The following is a 20265-nucleotide window of genomic DNA, read 5'->3' as shown; positions in this document are numbered from 1 at the left end:
TTTTAATGATTTGCCATAAAATGTATTTAATACATTGCGAATTTCAAAAAATCTAAATTATTTGATATCAGAAGCACATTCTTCGTATTCAGAATGCAATTCGATAAGTCTGATGTGCTCTAATGTCCCACAATAAATACTGTTCTGTCCAAACGTTCATACCCCATCCCTTAACGAATTAAGAATCTTTGGAATAAAAGTAAGGATTGCCTGATGAAACAAATTACCGGAATGAATATCATAATACATTAGAGGTTACCATGTGTCACATCTTGCAGCTCATATATACCTGAGTACCTAAAGAGGCGAAAAGACTCGTTACATCTTAAAGGCCCATTCAGTGATTTGCTCATCCGATTGATCGTAAAAATCATCAAATTCAGATTTTAGTACCATTGCCATTGTCATAGATGTGCTAACATAGCCTGGTGGTTCAGCTGAAAGCCGTGTATTTGAGACAAAATAAGGCATTTACACGAATGCGTAATTTATATACTGACAGTATATAAATTTATAGCTCATGTATTTGAATGGGGCTTCAACTTTGTCAATACTGCTGTTTTCTTTGGGGTTTTTTTGTGCCAAATTTTTCATTTTAGAAATATCAAATGACAATTTGAATGACTTATCCTTCACTTTTAAGCAATTTATAAACAATTTAATTTGTTTACATTTTCACTGGGATCACTGAATGGGACTTTTTAAAGTTAAATAACATCAACATTAAACACAAAACATGCAGCAATTGTAGACAAGAGGTTGCATTGTTTTAAATGTCAGCGGCCTACAAATGTATCATACTTCGAATTTGGTAGAACTTGTAATATTTCCACTTATAAAAGACGAAATTGTACACAATTTGACAACATTATTGCTTATTCGGGATTGCATCCGATTGTTCCGCAAGTGATCTTCTTGACGTCCATTTGCTCAATCCTTGATCTAACTACACAATGGTTTTTGTCCAACAATGTTTTCCGCACACAACTCAGGTAATTTCACCACTTTCTCCAACAATTCTATGATGGTCTTGCAGCACCCAATACACACACCAAATGGCATAAAGCACACCCATATACCAGCAACAAAAGATGCAACCGGCCATCCAAAGAAGATGAGGACGAGAATCCACACGATTGCCCATAGGATACCAGCTCCACCACGCCCCTTGCCACGCCCTTCTCCTGCACCACCTGCCATTTTAGCTATTGGTTTGCAGTCGCACTACGTTTGAAATCAGAAGTATCAGTCTCTACAATCTGAATTATGATCTGCATAGAAAAAACGTTTTTTAAACACACTGCAATATTAAGAACCAAGGACCATAATTGAAACCAACATGGAAAAAGAACAGAAGGAGAAAGAGGGCCATGGTGTCTATTGATTCCTTCTACTTCATGATAAGTAACTCCCAGGAATTCATAGCTTCGTTAGAGATTTGCATCAGTATCAAAGGAATATATAAATTAACCTTATATTAATTAATTTAAATTATTTTATTGTATAAAATTGACATTTTACATAATTATTCGGCAATTTTGGTGTAATTCAATAAAACGCCATAGGCTATGACGTTTTATTGAATTATATGAATACCACCACTGTTCCCGCATGGAAAACAGCGGGTTAATTAAAATTGTTATCAGCTTTGAATTATAGCTATTGTTTTTCAAATAATATTATAGATATCTATAGATCATGCACGATAGAAAATTAAAAGATGTGATATTAATGAGGTTGAAATAATGCTCATTGCAAATACGGAATATCGGCAGAAACGTTAAAATGAACCAAGCGTGAGCTACAGTGCTATTTCTTGAATATCATATGAGGGAAGGGCGAGCTTTCAAATATTGTTGTAATTTGCTCTTTTTGAACCGTATTTCCCGAATAAGCACTATATATTTCCATACTTATACATTTTGTTAACATCATTTATTATCAACATTCATTTCAAGAAGGAATTTCAAAGTCATAGATGACATTCGTCTAACCACGCCCGTGAGTGCAAAATATTGATGATATGCATTAGGCCTATTGCAATAGGAATTATAATGCAACAGGTAATAGATGTAGTCTTCGCGTCTTAAGAGAAAATTTAATATAGGCCTATATTCAGGTATATTTTATTAAAACACTCAAATAGCAGCCAAAATGGCTGAATTGCATGGTGAATTACAATAATTACAATCAAATGTATATAAAGAAATGCAAATAATAATAAAACACATAAAAAAACTTGAATTATTGCATTACTCAATGAAAATTTTAAAAGGTACAATCAAAGAATTAATAAATAGCTGTAGCTCATACTCAACCGAATTACTCACCCCAACACCATATCGTAATATATATTTAAACGTATTAAAAAAAAACCGCATTTGCATTTTTAATTTAGCAAAATATATTAAAAAAACAAAAACATGCTACTTACTTGGAGAAGCGCTATTTGACGTATTTATCAAATTGTGACATGAAACCATCCATTCTATATTGCCGTACTGCTACGAATGTATCCAGGTAAACAACAAATAGTGACCTTGTAACCGATATCAAAAATATAAATGAATGGATACGGAAGTATGGGGAAAATATTGACGTGGTTGCCAAGTTCATGACTAAGCGTTGTTTATAGTTGCCGCACAACAGCCGATTCCATTTTACTAGGGGGATTTATAAGCTGTTGATAGCCTGCATTATATAACAGCTCTTAAAGGAGTATTTCGTGATCCTAGCATCCTCTTTTTATGACATTTTCAGTACATATCCACGAAAAAGCATATTCCCAAAATTTCAGTTGATTCCGATATTGCGTTTGCGAGTTATGCATGATTATGTGTATTACACTGCTCCATAGACAATACGTTGTAATTTCGTTCTGGTGCACCAGAACGAAATTCAAATTTCACGATATCTTTGCTAAACGAATTAATCTGCAAGAAATATTTTGTACATAAACATTATGTAGCCAGAGGTTTCCAGTGATATAAAAATCTCAACTTTTTTTTTGAAAAGTGGGGGGATGAGGCTGTGGATCACGAAATGCCCCTTTAATTGAATCCATGAAAAATGATGTAAGGGGGCAGATGGAGAGAAAGCGAGGGAGAGAGAGAGAGCGGGGAGAGACAGAAGGGGGAAGAGGGATATTATAGAGAAGGCGGGGAGCAAAATTGTTGAAAGTCAAACAGATTTGTGTGAAAAATGTGTATGCCTATATGGCGTAAAATCAAAGAAACTGTTTGCATAGCGAAATAAATAATGAAAATGTAATGAAAACTCGCACACAGCCCAACACGTCTTGCCGTACGTCCACCCCATTCGCACACACCCCATAGGCCTACTTCCCACATTTATAGTTTCTCATTGCAACGATAAAGAGCAATTGTGAAAGCAGTGTAGTTTTACCAGTTACCACTACCTGGAACACCTATGATGTGCGCCGCGTGTGTCATTACCAATCAATAATAGTTCCTGCGTCTATTGCATAAATATGTGCATGGTCACATATATTTAGTTAGATGCAAGTGACCATGCATATACCCAAAAGTCACTTACATTTTCTTATGGAGGGCAGAAATAACCGTCCAATTGTTACCGAAATAAGTAACATGTAGGCCTAATTGAGAACAGAAATGGACATATGTGCATGGTTCTGGCTCTAAGCCCTCGAAATAACATAATCAGGAGTCTTACGTGTTGATAGTAGACAGCATGCAGCAGCAGCAGCAATAACAACAAAGATAAATAAAATACAATACAAAATAAAATGACACACTTAATATTTTCAATTTGAAACTTTGATTAATTTTATGATGAGCATTGGAGAATACTATTTTTGTGAAAACTTCATTTAGTGCGATTATATTAGAAGCATCATGACAGGTGATTTCTACACTAGTTTCATATTTACATTTCATATAAATATTGTTTAAAGATATCTATCTATCTATGTGGCACGCTGCAAGCGCATATTATTGCATGATCGGTCACAGTTCATATCCAAGTTCATAATTTTGGTATTTTTAGATCTGGGGAAATCCCAACACTATGGCCATGTTCAAATGGCATGAAATCATGCAGCAGAAAATTGGGGTTTTCAATTAGCTGTCATCATTTATTGTAAATAAAAAAATCTAAACATGACGTTGAATTTATGATGGATTCACTCAAATAGATCATTGAGTTAACATTTGAATAATATTGGCGTTGTTATTGTATTAGCTACCGGTTTTTTAACATCCGGGCCTCATAAAGGACGTTTTTTTATGTAGTCATAAATAATATACTTTGCGAAGACATTAGCTGACATTAAGAGTTATTTCTACCACGGAAAAGGATATCCAATTTCAGGTAAGGTTTCAATAATACATATTTAAAGTATTAATTTCCGTAAGCTTCTGTGAACTCGTATTTTACACGGTAGCCTATAATATCGAGCCTTTATTTCAATTATTATTTTGACATTTCCTTGTTATCGTTCATGTGATTCAAATTATTGTTTCAATTTTTGCTGTGTCAGAGTGTCAGGTCCATTACGTCAATACACATTGAGAATGTGTCGGCAGTGTCGCTCATACAATAATACATTAATTATAGTCTTCGCATTAATTTCAATTTTCCATATATTTTACTGATGTTTCGAACAAATTTATTAATATTTTTATGAATAATAAATTTATCAACATGGTGGAACAAATCTGAACTAAGATTTCAAAACTCGCATTATAAAAGACTTGAATTGAATAATATGTAAGCTTTGGATTTAAAATCCTACATGTAGGCTATATATATAATTAAAAAAAGATCTAATAAATGTAGGTACTATATTCTTTAGGATGTCCCAAAATAATTAGTACATTCAGGTGATAGTTTTCGGATATTTCACCAGACAATCAAATCAGTTAACCATATCTTTTCCTTAATGTGCATTATTATTATTTATATATTGTTCCTCTAACCAGCTGATTCTTTACACCCTATGATCGCACTTCATTTAAAAGGTATATTTCAAAGGAATGTAGATTTTATATCTTGAAGATTCCTTACCACTTTAGGAATACTTAAAACTGATGATCAAAACCACCTTATTTTCCTTCAGCTATCTCAGCAAAGCCCCCACCTTTATAATAGACTTAGACCTATGAACACCAAGCTTTCATCATGGTTGACCAGGAAGAACCAATGGAGGTGGAAGAAGGGTCCATGGATGATGCCACATCGCGGTATTCTTTTGTTCCTATGGAAGATGAAGACATGAGAACTTTGCACCCAGTGATGAGTGGCAGTCTATTTGATGTCAGTAGAATTCAATGTGATCACTTTATTGAAGACAAAGGTAAACCTATATGGCATTTGAATTACTTTTACTATGGTCATGGTTCTTTCTTTCTGCATATAGATATAAAGGGTTGAACCCCCTAAAATTACAAACATTTCTTTGCATAACTTCACATACATTTCGTTGATTTGAAAAATTTAAAAACATGTGAATACAGGAATCGTTTTCATATCCCCTCAAAGTTCTTTCTTCTCAAAATCTTTTTGTTTGGGCCAAAAAAGATGCTCTACGGAAAGAAAAGTTGCACTTTTCAACATCCTATACATGTAATGTACAAAAACATTCTCGATATCAATGTTTTGATTGATGTGATGGTGTTTTTGTTTTCTTTAATTTTAATGTATTATACTATAACCCAGTCAACCATGCAATCATCTTGCAGTATAAAACAATGAGTCATTGACATGTATACGGGTTTTTTTCTAGAAGGTTTTATTGAGCCGGTGTTTCAAAAATCAATAGGAGTTACAAAACATTTCTTTGCATAAAACCTGTGAATTGAGGAATCGTTTTGCTACCCTACCAGAGTTATTCCTTCTCAAAAACATTTTGTTTTGGTCAAAAATAATCACATTGTTCAAAACTGATGCTTTAAAAAAAGTTGCACTTTGTACAAAACATTCTCGATATCAATGTTATGATTGAATTAAGAGGGTATTACACACCTTGATAAATTTGTGACTATTTTCGCAATTTTCTCAAAAAATAATAACACACTGGTAACAAAAGTTATACATATTATAGGGGCAAGGAATCCAATTACTTCACTGAAATTTCAGTGATTCAATACAAGTGGTTCATTATTATGTTAAGAAATGACAATGAATGAGGTACATTCTAGCGGTACCTCTTTTCTTATCATAAATAACATACCGCTTGTCTTGAGTGAAATTCCAATGTAGTAACTGGATTCCTTGCCCCTATAATATATATATAACTTACCGTAGTCTTTTGTTACCAGTGTGTTATTATTTTTTGAGAAAAATGCAAAAATAGTCATAAATTTATCAAATTGTTTTGTTTTGCTTCACCTTTCTGTCTCTGATCCTTTAGTCACCCATGCAAACATCGTGTAGTACAAAATAATGATTCGGTGAAGCTAATTTTAACACAAATGAGGTTTTCATTGAAGTTTTTAATCAGCAGTTGTTTCAAAATGATAAAATCACTAGGAAGAAGAAATTACTTTGGGAGGGTAGCAAAATGATTCTTCTATTCACAGGTTTTTGAATTTTTCAAATCAACAAAATGAATGTCAAGATATGCAAAGAAATGTCTTGTAACGCCAAAATTGATTTTTCCATTTTTGAAACACCGGCTCAATAAAACCCTCTAGAAAAAACCCGTAGGCCTACATGTCAATGAATCATTGTTTTATACTACAAGATGATTGCATGGGTGACTGGGTTATATACAAAAAAAGATTGTAATAATTTGAATTCCTCAGCACTTTTGTTGTTTGTTTGTACCTTCAGATGTGTGATGTACATAAATGCTGCTATTTTTGTGTCTTAATAAGTTGATTGTTTGTCATAACCTAGATAATATCTTTCGCATTTCTTAATTTAACTTTAGGGGGAGCATCGCCATTTTCCGAGTTCCTACGTGACGATATGTTCGGCAGAAATGATTCCAGTGCAATGAATACAGGTAGGTTCTTTCAAGACTTTTATGTAGAAAACAAAAGAAAACAAGACAAACAAAACAAACAGCCCCCAAAATAACACTAAGCATAGGAATAAAAAATAATTAGAATATTTTGAGTTCAACATGCTCAATAGATAAAAAGGGATGCGTTCTCTTTTAAAGGTGGGTAACCTGATTGACAATCTCATTCCCCACTTTACTTCATCAAAATGCTGATTTTGGTATCAGATGAAAGCTCATATTTTTCTCATATAACATATTGAAAGTTGGCGTTCCAAATCGGTATATTTCCGAAGAAATCATCAAAAAACTGCCGAATTAGTCTCAAATATGGTATACCACTTTTGAGACTAATTAGGTAGTTTTTTGATGATATCTTCGGAAATACACTGAGTTGGAACTTCTAATTTCAATATATTTATGAGAAAAATAGGGCCTTTCACTTGAAATCAATATAGCCTATACATGATCATGATGATTATCATTAATAAAAACACTGTACACTACCAATATTACGCTGTATAAATGTCGGTAATTCCATAAACATTTACATGTTCTTTTTGCATGAGTGCTTAAAAGGGATGACATTTTATGTTATATGTAAGTTTTAAAGAATTTGATTTATCAGGTCACCTTCCTTTAAACAGCATGAGAGTAATGTAGCTTGAAGAAGATTTATTTGGCTTAGAAATCAACTCATTTTCTAAACTATATATTATCTCACAGAGTGCGCGTGAGATTGGCAATTGTCATCAGTTTCTCAGGCTGCGACTCATTCATTGGTGAAGGTTACCAAATTACCGTAAAATTCGCCTAGTAATGAGCTCCTTTGCCTTCGTGTCAATTTTATTTACAAATAAAGAGCTCCCTTCCCTTTTAGTTGTTGTCTAAAATTCCAGTTATGTCAGAAGCCCATAGATGAGAATGAAATCAGTGAATGATATATTTTACATCGAGTAATTTTATTGTATTTCAACAGATCCATTTAGATATCAGCCGGAATATCCTTTGTCAGTGGATGATCTGATATTCCATGAGCATGAAATTGAACGAGGTGTCTCCAAGGTTAACTTTAAACATGGTTACTTTGTGGGATACAACAGGAGAATACACGACACTGCTGTTGTCAAACGACTACATGTATCACACAAACAAGAAGTGGAAATCATCAAGAAACTTCAACACCCAAATATCATAGGCTTTCTTGCCTACGTAGAAAAACCAAACTTCTTTCATTTCTTGGTATTAGAATTTGCGGAGCTTGGGTCTTTATTTGATGTATTGAAGAATTACCGACTCGGCAATCATCAACTTCCAGAAGATCTTATCTCGCGGTGGTGCTACCAGCTTTGTGACGCAGTGAAGTATCTACACAGCAAGTTTATCCTTCATCGGGATATAAAATCTGGAAATATGATTTGTTCGCCGAATATATTGAAGTTAGGAGATTTCGGCTTGTCTAGAGAAACCGGAGGTCTTGTTTCTCACATTTCGACCAGCGTTGGAAGAGGAACGCATAGGTAGGTGCCCGGTTTTGATTAAACATATAACCGTTTGTACACAAAAAGTTCTGCCATAGAACTCTCGGAATAAACAAACAAATACATCCATAAGCAAATAAAGAAACCTCGAATGTGACCATTATTCCGTAGAGTGTAGATCATGGAAAATGTTATAATAGGCAAATGAACTTATGCAGTCCTGTTCCTACTATGGCTATTGTAGTAAAATGCACCTTCGAGTAACCAATTCAAAGAAAATTATCACATTTTTAATTCATCAAGATTGAACTAAATTATGTGATTTATAGCTTTAAGCTTTAAGCTGTAAGCTTTAAGCAACAGTATTTTTGTTCAAAATACCATATAAAGTTTAAAACATTAATTTTATAAACGATACTTATCATATTTCTGTTAATCAGGTGGATGGCACCAGAAGTAGTTACAAAGCATCACCATTCCCCATCCTCTGATGCCTACTCGATGTCAATGGTGTTCTTGGAGCTATGCACCTGTAATGTACCATTCAATCAGATCGCTATCGCGGTAACCGTCCCATATCATGTTGTCAACAATAATCTTCGACCTGATATTCCACCACACGCTCCACAGTACCTCAAGACGCTTTTGCCTCGATGCTGGGTTGAGGATGCCCGCAACAGACCTGGAGTACCCGAGATCTTGGATGTAATCGTAGATGGTAAATATCAATGTTTTCGTTTGTTATTTTGTTACTTATCTAAAAAGCGAAACTTAGCAAAAGATATTAGCTCAGATAAAAACTTTCATTTGGTTTTCGTCATTAGTTCTTTCATCGCATTTGTAATTTATTCCATCTCTGTGTCAATTAAACATCCATTGTAGCCCTCTAGGTTTTCTGGATCTGATCAGGATCTGTTTTTCTTTTGTAACTCAAACCCTTCCATAAACGTGCACCATTCAGGCAGAGAGGAATGCTCTTCAATGGCACCTCACTCTTGGACATTGAAGCCGTCATTTTAATCATGTTCAAAACATAGGCATGTGTAATGTATAATTATACAGCCATTTATCACTCGCTGTAAATTGATAATACAGTAAGCCAAACAATTAAGGTACCAGTCACGTTCACCCCTGTATATTCTCAATAAAGGCAGATATGCCATAATTGGAACAAAAAGCCAATAGCTGCATCCTTTAGCTCAAATTTAAGACCTCATTCGTTGAACTTGTTCAAGAAATAAAGACACGGCAATCCAAATACCCAAGGAAGATGCAAATTTAAAAGTTGCACTTTGAGCCTTTTTTGCCCCCATTCCGTGCCCTATTGATTTGTACACTAAGCGTTCGCGAACAAGATAACTAGCGCCGTGTTTTCATTGAGCGTCGTGCTTTCATTTTTATTTGTATCTTCATTAGGTTTTAGATCACCGTTTTTTTAATTCTCAACCAATTTCAACAAATAAGGTCTTTAATCAGAGCTAACGAGTACAGGCACTGGCTGCTGGTTTTTATTTTGACACATCTGTCTTTATTTAGGATATACAGGGGTGAACAAAACGGGTACCGTAATTCTTTGGCTTACTGTAGATGAATGGTTGACCATTCACCATTTACAAGCTGTAATTTCTTTGTCATTTCTTTTACATGTTCAGCTATGCCACCTACGGTAGGTAGAGAGCTTCTGTCTGGTCATTGACGACACGGAAAGAAAGAAAGAAAGAGAAAGAGATGAATCAGACAAGTCGAGGGTTGAGAGCCATAAAGCCTCAACTCACAAAATGAGCTAAAAGTCGCCAGGGCACTATAGAAGATACATTCCATTATTCATGACAATATTCAATAGAAAACAAAAGACATTGTGGAGGAAATATTGATATTTGAAGATCAAAGCAAGGAGCCAACTTTGTGCTCATTTTGTGAGAGCTGGTCATAGTGAGTTACGGTTTTCTGGTTCTGAACCCTCGATATAGCAATAATTGTACAGGCCGGAAAGACTTAGCTAACTGCAATTTGCTTTATTGAGACGTGGCTAAGTAGAATTGTGCTTTATCTGTAATATGAAGTTTGATTGGGTTAAAGTTTTATGATTGGAAGAATCTGTGGGTGCTGATGATTATTTTGGTACCAAAATCTCAGAATGGCTAAAAGAAATGTTAAGGCTTTCTGGTTCTGAACCCTCGATGTATACATACGGAATAATCCGCTTCTCAGTTTAATCCGTAAACAAAACGGGTGATACCCAAAAGCCGGACCCAAAAGGAAGATACCAAAATGGTCTGTAACAAATGATACACGTGAATGTTGAATTGAATCATTTCGACGAAATAGTGGGAGAAATTTTGGAGAAGAGGTGCAGAATCCAGGAGATGGCTCGGCAACAACGTTTCGTTCCGGCCGGCCGGGCCCGCAAATACAAGGGTATCGAACTCACTAACATCTTAATTTCAACTGCGTATACAACTGTGCGTTATGAGAATAAAAATGAACAAGATGAATGAGGAAAGTTATGACTGACAGGAGGAGGACTGAATTTGGCTGAGATTTGCCAGCCCGCAATGGACTTTAACAATGCAAAATGCAGAAATAGCAAATTTGATTATGAGTGACAATGCAGACTTTATTTTAGGAACAATACCTAATAATATTATGTAGTATGGCAACACTAGTATTCGACATCTTATTAATGAGGGTACAATGTTGAATCGTCTGGTAAGATGATCGAGGTTTACTAACAGGCACACCCATACCCATCAGCCATATGTTGCAGCCATCAGCATTCATTATGTTTTAAACGAACAATATCTCTAATTGCAATCGGCAAAGGCATGTTTGAGTTCAGCGAGCAGAGTTCCACCCTATTTGCCGCAAACTAATGTCAAGATTAATGCTGGTACAGATTTAAATGCTTTTTCATTTTCTGCCTCCTGAGTCTGTTATGAAAATATAATCTATAATTAATAATTACAACCCTTTTATTAGCACCTACGCAACAAACGTTACTTTTGCTAATGTAAATATTAAAAGTGGGAAAATCTGTAAAAGTATATTATGATAATACATACAGGGTGAGTCAAAAAAAGTGCAATAGAGTAAAGAATCGCTATTTATGTAAGAACCAAGTTGAACTTTCCCATTATTCAAAGTTTCTATAAATGCCACACTCAATAGTCACCTTCTGTTAAAAAATGAAGCGACTCGCTACTGCCGTTTAATTTTTATGAGTCCTTTTGCTGCGATACCTAATTTCATTATTTGTCCACGAGGTACCATGCATTTTGAATGAGAGCACACAATGCACGATAAAGGCACCAGCTCTGAAACTGACTTTAACTTAAATAAGGTTGATTTGTGAGTTGCATTGATTTCTTTTTTTTCTGTTCAAACAAACTTTCTACCATTACTTTAAGTCCTTCATACCTCACTCGACTCCAACTGCAGTTTTTTTTTAACCCCAATATGTCCAACTTACTGGATATTTTTTAATTCACTCCACTTCAATTTGCGCGCATTTCATTTCCAAATTTGAAAAACCCGCCTACAAATCTATATGTTTTTGATAGAGAATAAACATCTTTAAAGTAAAGGGAAAATGAAAATAACAACAAATAATGTTTCTTCTCCTTCAACAAGACCATGGACAATAACACTTTGGGGGCTCCATTTTATTTCAATGCCAATGAGGTTAAGAAAATGGCAGTTGTTCCAAATCTACCTTACATAGTGTGGGCTGACATTCAAAACATTAACATTGGGTATCGGTATCAAATGTGTCATAAAAACAAAACGGTAAATGCTAATTCCTTGATTTTTTTACACAATATCACTAATGGATATGTTATTTATAAAATATTTTAAAACCTAAAAGGTTCAACTCGGTTCTTAAATAAAAATGGATTCTTTTCTCTATTGCACTTTTTTTTATTCACCCTGTATAATATCTACGATCATTGGCCTGCAATCCAATTTTTCATTACTCAGATAAACAATTTAATAAGAATATGATTTAATTGAGGTCAAATGTAGACTAAAATAAACATCATTATAATAATTATAGTATTAATATACTTGATGTTAGTGTAACACCTAATATTGTTATTGCTACCAATGCGTATGTAACACAAGAATGCCAGTGGCAATATCATTAGTGCTAAGAATGCAAATGCAAACCTGTTTGTTCACAGATTTGAAATAATCTGTGATTTGTTACAGTTACAAATGCGAGTATAACACCTGTCCTGGCCTTTATTACTGACTTATTTGCAGGAATGTATGTGCAACACCTGACTGTTATTGCTAAGAATGGCAGTGACACACTTGGTTATTATTGCATATTGCTAGGAATGTGAACATGGTGAATGCGACATCTGGTTGCTATAGTTAAGAATGTGAATGTAACACCTGGCCATTGTCTATTATTGCTAAGACGCCTGACTGCTATTGCTAAAAATGCCAGTGACACACTTGGCCATTGTTGCAAAGAATAATAGTGAAACTTGTTCTTATTGCTAGGAATGTGAATGCGACATCTGGTAGTTAAGAATGCGAATGTAACACCTGGCCATCATGGCCATTGTCTATTACTGATAAGAAATTAATGGACGTGTAACACCTGACTGTATTGCTGCCAGCGAAATCACATATTTAAAATCTGTGGTGCAACTTGATGTTATAACCAAGAATGCGAATGCTACATCTGCTTGCAATAGTTAAGAATGCGAATGCAACATCTGGTTGTTTTAGTTAAGAATGCGAATGTAGCACCTGGTCATTGTAAGTGTAACACATGTATGTTATTACTATGAATGTAAGTGTGACGTCTGACTGTTATTGCTAAGAAAGCGAGGGTAACAACTGGTTGTCTTTGCTACCACGGTTTATAAACGGAAAACGCGCCAAAACGTGTGAGTAAAAACTCTCTTTCTTGGTACTGACAGTTAGGGGTTATAGTCACATTCTAAATAATAATCACACGCAGCTTCTTAATAATTCCAGTGTAACACCTGGCTATCATTGCTAATGCGAATATATATATAACACTATTATTAATAAGAATACAAGTGTAACATTTAATGGATACTATTACAAAGAATTAGGGTGTAACACCTGGTTGGTATTGCTAACAATGCGTGTCTAATACCTTGCTAGGCTAAGAATGTAAGTGTAACACCTGGTTATTATCAATAAGAATGCAGGCAGTGAAACTTGCTGTTGTTGCTAAGAATGCGAATGAAACATCTGGTTGTTAGTTAAGAATGCGAGTGCATTATCTGTGGCGTAGTATTATTGCTATGAATGTAAGTGAAACACCTGACTGTTATTGCTAAGAATGTGAAGATAACACATGGTTGTCATTGCTAAGAATGCAAGGGTAACACCTTCATGTCTTTGCTAAGACAGTTTATACTCCGACGTTTGCATGCGTTTTCCGTCCCGAAAAACGCAGCTGAAAATCGCAGCCGAGAACAAAAAAACAAACGCTACTCTTGTTGCAGTGGAGAATACACGCAAAACGGTTCGGTAAAAACACTCATTCTCAGCCAGATAACAATCAATTATAGTATACTTAGCTTCTTAAGAGTGAGTGCCAAACATCATTAATTTTGACGAGTCTTCTCGACATCTCTTTTTGAAATCGATGATTCGTTTGACCATGTTATATTGGTTAATATCTAAAATCCAAAACCCCACTCCACTCACATTTATCAATCCTAATCAGTTTACATTCAGTCGAAGAACAAAATGAGAATCAAAGTCAGTCAATATTTCCCTAACTACAAGTACAATTTATTCACGTGAATAATGACCCATACAGCACCAATTTAGATTTGTAATAACATCATATTCTAAGGCATCACATTATACACGGTATACAACCACTTGTCTTAACAATTGTAAACTTTAAGAAAAACAAAGTGTCAATACTTAAAATATTACTTTCAAATACAAAAATTAAGTACAGGTTTTTGACCATTTTACTTTTGGTAATTTGTGAAGGAACAGAAGAATAGTTTGATCACAATTTCAAATATATAAATGTATTTTGTAAAGGGAAATAAAAAGAAATTTCGTTGTTGGTAACAAGTAATAATCGTTTTGCGAATTACAATATCATTTGCCATAATAGTTATGCTATTCGTTTATTCATAAATCCAAATTTCATATTTACTTATTATTATGAACAATCAAAATATAGATGCGGAATATAGATAAGCAAATAGGTTACGCAATCATCATTTACAAACTGATACACTCTTAGAAAAAGGGTTCCAAGATGTTTTGTTCTTAAAAGGAACCATAAAAGGACCTTCTGAGGAACTTTGGTTTTTTAGAGGCTGCAAGACCTGTACATGTTCTAAAAGGGTTCTTGAATTTCCAGGAACTGTTTGAGGGTTCAAATGTTAAGTTTCTCACTTTAGGACCCCTTTGACTACACATTCCGATTGCTGAGCTACTACTTATTCTTTACAATCATATAGTAACATTATTATACACATCTAGGTATGATATGGTGTCTGGGTTTTCCTAATTGCTTAAAATAACCGAAAATAAACCAATAGTGATTTATATTGTACGGTTATTTTTATTTTTGTACAGATTATATACATTGTTTGTAACGCCTGATACGAAGTAAGATACGATCTGATCCAATCAGACCAAAGCCGGATTTTGCAATGTCCATTTTCTTATGTTTTTCATTGTTTTTTGCTCCTAGTTTTTGATTGTATCTCAATTTCATCATTGCCGACTCTGGCCCAATTGGATAAGATTGAGTTAAAAATTATTTAAGTCGACATTAAAAACTGTTTTGAAAGTTTCTATACATTAACCTGAGCTAACCTGTTGCATACAATAGCAGTTATACAAAATTATAAACGGCAAGTAGTGGGGCATATTGATTAAAACACAATTGCATTCGAAAAATACTTCATTGAAGAACAAAAGGAAGACTTGAATATTTTGAAGTTTCTGCATTTCCACACAAGTGTCGTCAGATATCCTCACTGCTGTGAGATGTCTTTGGAAGTTCTGCATCAAAATAAGAACTTCAGGAAGTATTTATAGCACAATTGGTGTGCTTGGCAGCATAATGGTTAAAAAAGTACATTCTTTTTTTCAGTCGTTACAAATTCCATTGTTTTTATAAATACAAACATGTGTTCTATGAACGTCTTCAGCGAGTTCTTGACATCTAACATCCGCGCTGTGCAAGCATATTTTGAGCGAAAGTTTTTGGCAGTTCAGCTCCTTTTTGCAGAAAGTTCGCTATGTCACTACATCCGCTACAACATGGTGGGAAGGCAGAAAAGAAGGAATACAACAGGCCTGCGATGAGACCTATCGGCCACCCGACTATCAGAAGTAACAACAACCACAAAATACTCCACAACCAACCGCAACTTGCCATTGTGTATAATTCCTTCCTTGTTCTCTTCCAATCAAACAAATATTTCCTAGTAGTCTTGGTTTTTCTGTAATGAAATATAGAAAAAACAATTGAGTAAGATATAAAAGTTGAATATTATGCGAGTTAAAGTCAATTTATCACTGTTTATATTTAATCTAAATGATATTATTTTGATAGCTGCATAGAATAAGTTTTTTATTTCAATACACGAAAGATTTGTTTTTTCAAATTGTGTTTTTAATTGATTTATATTACTCACCTTACACGGAGCAATCAACTTCAAACGTCTTTGTAACTCAACCTGCAGTCAGAGTCTGAGCTCTTACTTTATTGCGTCCTGTATGTCGGAGACTTAAAAATAGTACACGGCTGTTGCTTATATAAAGGTACTTAATTTAAGGAAAACCACCAAATTAAAATAGACCAGTTGCCGGCTGTAATTTAATATTTTATTAGCTAACAACCTTCAACAGGTATGATTTAAGGAGATAATATCCAATTACTCTTTGACTTTCATCATTGCTATCATTATTTTTAAAAAAATTTTATGCTAAATATCTAGAAACACCTGATTTAAAGATTGGTAATTTTCAATATGTGTATGAATAATAAATGTTAGTATTTGTTAGTTAATGATTTTCATTTTATTTTTCTCTGTAAAAGGCTGGAACGGAGCAAATCCCATATATGGAGAGTAAAATTGATCAGACTTCCTGCTAAACCTGTAGGTGCTTGTAATAGACAACCCATATCCTTCCGTATACCCTTAAGACTAAGAGTTAACCTTTTCCATGTGAAATATATTGCAGACTACAGGACCTAAATTAGTATAAAGTAGTTTTAAATAATGGGGGGAAAAGTAAACAAATGTAAATTTCCATATTCTAAAAATACATCAAACTAACTTTTAAAATTCATAAAGTACATACTTGCTCACTACTGGTTCAGTGGTTTTTTAAAACACATAGTCCACTCAAATACAAAATTCCGAAATCAAATTGTGCACTCCCCTCACTTTGCATCATATTTTTAATATGGCGTGAATAAGAACTTCATTAATCATGTATAGATGTGGTTCAGGAATAGATGTCTGGGCAGGATCAGAAGCAGATGAAGTTCTTTGACCTTTTTATCAAACTTATCTAGTTCTATTATTCTTCAAAATCGTTATATTCTTTCAGAAATTAGATAATACATAATTATGTCTGTTGAGGGTGGGGCACAAGTCATCTTAGATATGCAGCTCAAATCGGTGACTAAACGGAACAAATTATAATGTTTTTACTTCAAAATTTACAAAGACTCGTGTTAAAAAGCATTTTATGTTTGAAATCCTAAATATCAAACTCACAAACATCTGAATTATACTTGTTTAAAACTGCATACAGTAATACAGGGTGTCCCCCAAAAAATTGGCCCCTCATTGCGCCCTCTTTTTCTCCTATTTCAGAAAAGTTGATAAAGTCGGTTATTTTATGCCTTTTTGTTTTATTATGTTTCTTACTTTCTTACTTTATTGTTTCTGGCTTTCTTTTTATTGACAACATAAGTCATTTCTCTTTTTGGAATAAAAGGTAGCCCTGAAAAGGGCTGTTTAGCATGTTTAGTTTGTCTGTGGCTCTTTTGAAGTGAGTTTACTGTGCTGCTCTGCCCTCTACCTGGTTGCCTCCTTGACGAATACAGGTTTCAGCCTTAGTCCTCATTGCATCAATTGCGTTGCGTACCAACCTTGTGTGCCAGATACTTGCGAATATAGCAGTAATGCGTTTGCAATGATCTTGGATTTTGCCACAAGTGAAGAAATCAAGTGGTGTGAGGTCTGGTGATCTTGCAGGCCACTCCACAGCATGACCCATCCCAACCACTCTGTTTGCTATCCGTGGACAGAGTGAAAAACGGGTACTTGTCTTTAAAAGGGCATATCTTCAAAAGTTGTGAGCTGATCATCAGAATTGTTTTGGTTTATTAAAGCTAACAAATAAAGGTTTCTTTACATACCAAAATATATTTGATCAACTTTTCAGAAATAGGCGAAAAAGAGGGCGCAATGAGGGGCCTCTTTTTTTGGGACACCCTGTAGGGTGAGTGACAATAATCTATACCCAACTTTAATATTATTCATGTCATTTTGGAACACCCTGAATAAATCATAACATGTTCTCCTGATAAAGTGGCGTTTTATGCGTTATAGAAATTTGTTTATTATTGTGCAATTCTTGGCCTCTCCAATGACACCTTTGATATGTCTTCATTTGGAATTGTTAAACTTGCCATACTATGAGCTAATATGAGTGCTTAATCTATCTATATATATGAATCCCTTTAAGGTGTCACATGGAATCAGTGACGTAGCGTCATATGGGCATGTGGCATGTGCCCCCGGGTGCCCCCCCAATCGATCTGAAATCTTAGAAAATCCCAACAAATTTAATTAAAGGGTCACAGTTTTAACATGCATGTAAGACAGTCTATGAGGGAGTACGAGATGACAATACAGACCTGGCAGTAAGGGGCGCATCATTTGATTTGCAGGGTGGATGGGAGTTTTTAAAAAAAAATATAATGGTATACATGAAAATCAACAAAAACAAAATAGATTCCGCTTGGCCCATGTCCCATGTCCCCCTGAAAATCAAATGTCGCGTCCATAGCTCATAATTATGAAGCTTTTAGGAACAGAACACCACATACATTAATTAATCCAATGCAGTGTGGCAACACTAGTTCGACATTTATGAGGGCGTAATGCTAGTCGTTTGAGCTCGTCTGGTCTAACCCAACCCAAGACCCATCAGCATTTATTATGTTTCCAGCTCACATTATCTCTAATTGCAATCGGCAAAGGCAGTTTGAGTTCAGTGGGCAGAGTTCAGTATACATGCCGCAAACAAATGTCAAGATTAATGCTGGTACAGATTTGTATGTCTTTTTATTTTCCACCTCCTGGTTCTGTTTATCAAAATATAATTCATAATTATAACCTTTTTATTAGCACCCACGCAACAAATGTTACTTTTGCTGATGTGTAAAGTATGATAACATAATATAATAATTATATCTATCATCATTCGCCTGCAATCCAAAATTCTCATAACTCAGATACTATTAGTATACTGTGATAGATTGTTAACTGAATAAGACAATTGAGTTGAAATGAAGACTAAAATAAACATTATTATATTTATATATAGTATTAATGTAACACAAGAATGCCATTAATGTAACATAAGAATGCTTTGTTGTTTTCTGTGCTACGAATGCAGAATCTTGTTGAATTCAGGAAACTTTTATGAACAGAATTAGGGAGGGCAACGGAAACGATGTCACGATTCAGAACATATATCTTAGGCCTAGACGATAGGCTCCATATTGCAGGAGGGTCAGAGTTTAGGGCAAACGTTAAAGGTTTAGTGGATTAGGTCACCCAGGCACTGTCTCTAGTTATTATTCACATGTTGTAATACCGGTAGATAAAAATATTGATTTGTTAAAATGTTCCCGATTCCCAATTACTAAATATGAATATATCCTAGACTAGGCCACAGACTATCCGGTGGAAACCGTAACAAAAAAGGACCATACGTTAATAATTACAAGCCGGCGAAATATGTATGTGGCAGTGATGTGGTCCCAACATTGCCATTATGAACTCTCACCATCCTGATGAAAGGCGACTGTTACATCTGCTTGCGCTTGCTATAGTTCAGAATGCGACTGCGACATCTGGTTATTTTTTAGTTAAAGGCCCATTCAGTGATTTGCTCATCCGGACGATCGTAAAAATCATCAAAATTCAGATTTTGGTACATCTGATATTGCAATAGATGTGCCAACATAGCCTGCTAGTGGTTCAGCCGAAAGCCGTATATTTAAGACAAAGTAAGGCATTTTACATGAATCTGTACTGACAGTATATAAATTAGCTACATGTATTTAAATGGGGCTTCAATTTCGTCAATGCTGCTGTTTTCTTCGCTTTTTGCCAAATTTTTCATTTAAAAAATACCAAATGACAATTTAAATGACATATCCTTCACTTTTAACAAATTAATAAACACTTTTAATTTGTTTACACTTTTGTTGGGATCACTGAATGACCGAATGGTTAACACCTGACTGTTGTTGCTAAAGATGTAAGTGTAACTTCTGACTGCTTCTTCTTCTTCTTACGACGAGTCGTAAGTTCCATTTTATTAAACTTACTTACGAATGGTACCCTTCGTAAGTAATAGGGATTTATTACAGGGACCCTTGGTAAAGTTGCGTCTAGTATTGGGTATTCGTAACTTTACGAACGGTTACTTAACTTACTTGACTTACGAAGGGTTTTGAGTTTAGTGAAATTGACCCCTGGTTGTTAATGCGTTTGTAACCTCTGTTTGATATATTGATAA

General features: G+C 34.7%; 1 protein-coding gene and 1 long non-coding RNA gene across 2 annotated transcripts; one reads left to right on the top strand and one right to left on the bottom strand.

Annotated features, from left to right (window-relative positions):
- Nucleotides 1–4169: 4169 nt before the first annotated feature.
- Nucleotides 4170–11379, top strand: LOC140152451 (mitogen-activated protein kinase kinase kinase A-like). Its single transcript, XM_072174767.1, has 6 exons — nt 4170–4350; nt 5099–5335; nt 6914–6988; nt 7965–8505; nt 8907–9184; nt 10119–11379. The coding sequence occupies exons 2-6, from the start codon at nt 5161–5163 to the stop codon at nt 10160–10162; spliced, it is 1113 nt and encodes a 370-aa protein (XP_072030868.1). The 5' UTR covers nt 4170–4350; nt 5099–5160; the 3' UTR covers nt 10163–11379.
- A 4231-nt stretch (nt 11380–15610) lies between these two features.
- Nucleotides 15611–16383, bottom strand: LOC140152452 (uncharacterized). Its single transcript, XR_011859021.1, has 2 exons — nt 16131–16383; nt 15611–15935 (listed from the first exon to the last, which is right to left on the bottom strand). It is a non-coding gene; the product is annotated as an uncharacterized lncRNA (long non-coding RNA).
- Nucleotides 16384–20265: the final 3882 nt, after the last annotated feature.

The sequence above is a fragment of the Amphiura filiformis genome, chromosome 5, assembly GCF_039555335.1.
Source record: "Amphiura filiformis chromosome 5, Afil_fr2py, whole genome shotgun sequence".
Classification (NCBI taxonomy): Eukaryota; Metazoa; Echinodermata; class Ophiuroidea; order Amphilepidida; family Amphiuridae; genus Amphiura; species Amphiura filiformis.
The sequence above is the reverse complement of the archived record's forward strand: the minus strand, read 5'-3'. Positions and strand labels throughout refer to the sequence as shown.

Coding starts and splice junctions, on each gene's coding strand:
- LOC140152451 (XM_072174767.1), top strand. CDS start 5,161: ATGGTTGACCAGGAAGAACCAATGGAGGTGGAAGAAGGGTCCATGGAT. Junction 6,989..7,964: donor TTCCAGTGCAATGAATACAG/GTAGGTTCTTTC, acceptor GTATTTCAACAG/ATCCATTTAGATATCAGCCG. Junction 9,185..10,118: donor CTTGGATGTAATCGTAGATG/GTAAATATCAAT, acceptor TTACATGTTCAG/CTATGCCACCTACGGTAGGT.